Here is a 6,000-nt window from a genome sequence, read left to right as displayed (position 1 = left end):
AACAGCCATTCGTGCATGATGTGGCCATTCATAATTGTACCCTGACCACCCTGCAATGTCCGTTAACAATTTAGGCCGTGCAGTGTGTGCGTGCATTGAGTTTTTGTGAAGTGCGGGTTGATGGATTGGTGGCGTGACGTCGACACGCAGTTACCTTGCCGGGAGGGAGGGGGGATTAATCTGAGTGTGTGTATGGAGAGAAGCGCGCTAATCTCTCTGGAAATGGGCACGTTTGGAATAAACGGTACCAGTCAGCAAGCGCACACTTATATTCCAGTGACTGTAGGAGAGAATTATATCCAGAGAGCGAGAGCGAGAGAGAGAGAGAGAGGGAGAGAGAGAGAGAGAGAGAGAGAGAGAGAGGGAGGGAGAGAGAGAGAGAGAGAGTATGAGGGCAGTACTCAGGATGAGCCTGCGCTTTGAGGCTGTAAAACACTAGACCCTGAGGGCATTCTCTGAGGTAAGCGCCGTCTCTCATATTTTTGACGCCACAGTGTTAAACTCAGTTTTATCTCTACAGCGCATCTAGTTTTTATGTTAGTGAAGTATCGCGCGAAATGGTTCGAGTCTCCGTGCGCTTGGACGCTCCGCGCGCGATAGAGAGGTCTCGCGCTCTGGTCTGTCAATTGTGACCGCCTCGTACGGCTTTGCCATACACAGACACGCCAAGAACCTGTAAATGTACGTTAAAAGAGACCTGGCCTCGGGATTACCGCTCCGTACGGTGCTTTGACAGTCACTTAGGAGACACAGAAGTGCACCATAAGTTTATACATTCTGTAAACGATATTAAAGATGTGTACTGAAAATATATTAACGGTCACAAATCTGCTCCTATATTTTCTTCAAAATGTTTCCTTGGATTCCCTGTTTCAGCAGGCGGCCGTCCACACTGACCAAATTAAAGCAGTTTTAAATTAACTGGAAACTACCTTAGTTCAGATTTGTGTGTGAGAGGCTGTGTGAGAGACAAAGAGGGAGCGAGGCAGACTTTATGAGGGGAGTTAAACAGATTTGTTAAATGTCACACCACAGCTGCTTTTACTGTCACCTTGTAATAAAGCAGCTATTGTGTTCATAACAGTTTCAAAACAGGATCTCACCTACATGGAACCTGCGTGACATCCTGAAGTTTTGTATAGACAACAGCGAAAACAGTTTTTTTCCCGGATTATTGCTCAAATTTTAGTGAACGTGTGATTTTTACAGCTACCGGCTCGTTTAGGAAGAATAAGTTGTCATTATAAACCACATAGCTGTTTCCTGTGTTAAAGTGAACGAGATCACAATGACCATTGGTCTTCTTTATAAAATGAAATACTATCTATCTATCTATCTAATTATATAAAATCTATCTATCTATCTATCTATCTATCTATCTATCTATCTATCTATCTATCTATCTATCTATCTATCTATCTATCTATCTATCTATCTATCTATCTATCTATCTATCTATCTATCTATCTATCTATCTATCTATCTATCTATCTATCTATCTATCTAAAGGGCGTTTGAACTCCTTTAAGGGGATGGTGTAGCCCCCTATTCAGGCTCATTTAAATATGTTAAACATCCTAATTTAAATGTGCACGGTGCCTCACCCCTGCCATAAGTGTCTATGCTTCTTTCATTTAAAGCACGATTTCCATTGCAGCTCTGCCTTTAGGAAAAGAATCTCCGCGCAAGGGAAAAGTGAACTGGTATCTTCGTAGAGGATGAATTATTGGGTATCCAGCTGAGATGCCGCGACACTGACGGTCCTGCCCCGGCTGTCGAACCGGACCAGTGGTGACGATGATGTCCACAAAATCCACCACAACTGGAATCTAACGAGACACTTCATTCTGATCTGCGCTCATTCAAACTTCAGATGGACTACATTCACTCCACACTGACCAGTAAAATGAATTGGATCACACTTCTGCTGGCCGGCTTGACTTTTTGGAGCAATGTGTCAGTGCACAGCTGCTTAGATTATGATGACAACTATGATTTTTACGAAGAGGAGAAAACGGAGTCAATAGACTACAAGGATCCGTGCAAAGCTGGTAAGACGCATTTTGTCCAATTTATATCTTTGTGTTGAGGTGATCAAGGTAGAAAGCATCTGACAAACTGACATTGAACAGTTGATAAACGTATGCACAAGTTTTTTTTGTGGGGTGATATTACTAAACTGTAGTTGTGGTCTTTACGCTGGTAGAACTCTCTGGGCACACAAAACGAGCTCTGGTGCGCAAGCGTAAACGACACCTCTCGTTTCACCCATTATTCCGAACATCGGTAATTGCACGACTCCTCCTTCCCAGAAAATTATTGAGCCCTCTTTAACTCGGTTTCTCCCTGGATGATCCCGCGGCTCGCGGGGACACGTGCGCATCGCTGTCATAAATCCACGCTCTGCGCCTCTCACAGCCGCCCCACCGCGCGCACGTTTGTCCGTGCAGGTAGAGCGCTGCGGCTAAAAGTCGCAAAACTCTTCAGTGTAATCATTATATCAATCACCAAATTCATCCGACATCTGGCAAGCAAGATTTATTGTTATTTTAATGAGCATTTGTATTTATTATTATTATGTAAGAAAAACACGTAGTGCGTACCGAAATAGAATTTAGACCGTTTTTCTGATAGTGTCATTTGGATTTTTCAGATGCGCGTGTACATGGATCAACGTTCTTTAAAATATTTTTTCACAATTTAAGTGATAAATGATAATCTCAAGATGACAGTTTAGCTGGTCCTTATTAGTATAAACGACTTTATAAAATACAACGACCATATAATGTTTAGCATGTAATATCAACAAGTTTGTGTAAGTCTGCTATAGTAAAATAAATGTGTTAGAAGTGCAGTGTCTCTTTGTAAAGCAAATTGTTATCTGTATTACTCTTCTGCAAAACTGTTATATACATTTATGTTGTGCATAATTATGTTTGCATTGACCTTTTATGTGTATATACAGTAGTGTGCAGGTGGTATAGGCATTATAGGCATTGTTCTGGGTTATGGATAGCTAAACTGACTAAAGATTACAGAAGCTCTCAGGGGACTGTGTACATAGTCCAGTTCAGGAGTGGCATATAGACTGATGTGTGTTTGTGTGTTTATGTTAAAGGGATACTTCAGCCAAGAAAAAAAAATTCCCCATGTTTTACTCACCCTCAAGGCTTCCTAACGGAATATGACTTTCTTATTGAAGAATAATGCAGTCGGCGTTATAATACCACTTATGCTTTTTCTTCCAAGCGGTGGAAGTGAATGGGGGGCAATTTTTTCAAACTCCAAAAAGTGCATCCATCGATCAAAGAACGGCTCGACACGGCTCTGTGGTCTTAACAAAGGTATTCTGAAGCGAATCGATGCGTTTGTTTAAGAGAAATACCCATATTGACAATGCTATTATTGATAATTCCTAACTTCCGACCGTTATCCCTCGGCTGCGCGTGAACCAGAAACTTGTTTTTCCGGCAAATGACGGTGACGAAAGCTCCGAGGAGAAGCAGAGAGGAGAAGGTATCCTATTGGAACGAAACTAAAAATGCCGCGTTCGTCACCGGAACTTACGACACGTGTCATTTGCCGGAAAAACAAGCCTGAGTAAAAAATGGGGAAATGTTGTTTCTTGGCTGAAGTATCCCGTAACACTGTTTAATAGAGAGGATCACTAGACCAGTTAATTTTTTTTCTCTTTCTGTCTTACCTTTGATGTGTGTGAAGTAAACTCCATCTAAAGCAGAGCAGATGTTTAAATGCATCGTCTGCAGTAACATTCTGTAAAATTGCTCTGTTCCTCTCTCTGTTACACATACACAGACACACGCACGCACACACACGCACGCACGCACGCATGCACACACACACACGCACGCACACACACACACGCACGCACGCACGCACACACACACACACACACACACACAGATTCAAATACATAATTTGATTGTCTAGTCAGTGAATGTGTTGTCATTGTTTTCCATCTCTTAGGGGACATACACAAGCTCATGCAGTGTGTGCATGTCTGGGTTTAATTGTGTAGGAGGAGTATGACTTTTATGCGGTTTTAGGGAGGACCTCTGTTTTTCCAAACTGTAAAATATTTAGCCTAGACATTTGACAGGCCAGCTGATAGCAGAACTGCAGGGAGAGGGTGGATGACACTTCATAACCTTCAAGTATACATGAATAAAAAACAAATACTTCTGTTACACAGACTGCTCACATTCAGATCCGTCAGATTAACAAATTATTCTTATGCTATGTATTGCATGTGCAATTAATATTAACATGTACCCTGCTCCCTTATAAATACCAATGTACACCCAAGATGACTGAATGCATTACTCTTAGATAATATCTTAGATATGATTAAACAACAGCCATGCACAACTGCCATTAAATTACAGGTTACTCTTGACAATGGCCTTATTCTAAGACAATGCTCTAAACATTGCTATCTGAACTTAAGTCTAAGTTTTACAAGATGTAATCTTCACCATACGCTTTAGAGGAAAATTTTGCGTTAAAGGCTTAAAGATCTGTGTATCATACTAGATGAAATGCTGACCATTTAAAAACTGTCCAGGTCATTGAGCATCTTCGATCCGCTTCTCTCTAATGCTAACGTTTGCCACTCTCTTAGCTGATGAAGCATTTTACCAGTGTGTCCGTAGTTTAGCCTTGCATTAGCATATCATCACTAGTTCAACACAGTCTCATGGGAATTCGTGACATTGTCACGAACTGTAATCTATTAATTCGTATTTACTGACACGAATTTCCCCCCTTTTTTCGTGTCAGTCAGCAAGACTTTTTTCGAGTCACCAAGCATGACTTTCAATCTAATGTATTTTAAAACGCGGTATCTTTCATATGTATAAAGAAATATATATCAACACAATCTGATGGGAATTCATACCTATTTTACAAGGTGTCTCATTCGTGTGAATTCCTATTTCCTATGATCTCATTGGTATGTTTTGACTTTTCCCCTTTGACGTTAGGTTTAGGGGCGGGGTTAGGAGAGCCATTTATCGTTGTTTTGCCACCTTGTGAAACTTGCTGGCTGGGCAAAAAAAATCGATTAATCGTTTTTTTAAATGCAGTCAATTCGATATCGATCCTCAAAAGCCATGAATAGATTTTTTTCATTCATAATCATTAACGTGAATGTTATTGCTACTACTATCCACTAGATGTCACTTTTCTTTTTACAACGGGTGGATGTTACAACAGGGAGTGTATCGTTCATTCATTGCTCAATTAACATGGTGGATGCGGGTGTGTCCTCGAATTTAACATCACCTTTATGGAAGCCCAATCCTGCCAAAATTAAATAAATACAAAATAAATCCATGAAGAAATGTAAAAAAGGAAAATACATAAATAAATACAGAAATTAATTTTCTAAAAATAACAAAAAAGAATGAAAAAAAATATATTTAAACGTATATTATTTATTTATTTAAACATGAATTAATTTTTTTGTACATTTTTGTATTTCTTTTATGCATTTATGCTAATATATATGTATTTCGAAATTTTCACATTTATTTATTTCCACATTTATTTATTTCTACATTTTTGTGTCTATATGGTAATGAGGGGGCGTGTCTTGCTTCAGACATGGCAGTCGAGCACAGAGTGGTGCTGTAGGCCACAGGTAAACTCTAAGACCATAGTATCTTGTGCTTTGACAAAAAGACATGCAAGAGATGAGTGTGACCAAATGAAACAATAATATAGTATATTACAGCAAAGTAAACTGCAGCATACTATATATTGCAGTAATATATACTGTAGTGTACTATAGTATTTACTATAGTAGGATTTAAAAGCCCTTAAGGAAATCAACCATGATTTTATCATAGTGTAAGTGTAGAAACCATGTTTTTTGGCAGATTTGTTTGACCACAGTTCCACTACAAAAACCGTGGTTAACTCTGGTTATACTGAAGCAACACCATGGTTAAATTGTAGGGGTGTGACGAGATCCAATAA

General features: G+C 39.6%; 1 protein-coding gene across 1 annotated transcript in view; it reads left to right on the top strand.

Annotated features, from left to right (window-relative positions):
• The first annotated feature begins 301 nt into the window (after positions 1–301).
• The window catches only part of tll1 (tolloid-like 1), a 50,143-nt gene continuing 44,444 nt past the window's right edge, over positions 302–6,000 (top strand). The window contains exons 1-2 of the mRNA XM_057332588.1: positions 302–460; positions 1,658–2,051. Coding sequence (XP_057188571.1) covers positions 1,874–2,051 — 178 coding nt within the window. The 5' untranslated portion in view covers positions 302–460; positions 1,658–1,873. The remainder of the gene's footprint in view (positions 461–1,657; positions 2,052–6,000) is intronic.

This window comes from Triplophysa rosa, linkage group LG4 (genome assembly GCF_024868665.1).
Source record: "Triplophysa rosa linkage group LG4, Trosa_1v2, whole genome shotgun sequence".
Classification (NCBI taxonomy): Eukaryota; Metazoa; Chordata; class Actinopteri; order Cypriniformes; family Nemacheilidae; genus Triplophysa; species Triplophysa rosa.
Note: the sequence above shows the minus strand (reverse complement) of the source record. Positions and strands in the feature narration are given on the sequence as shown.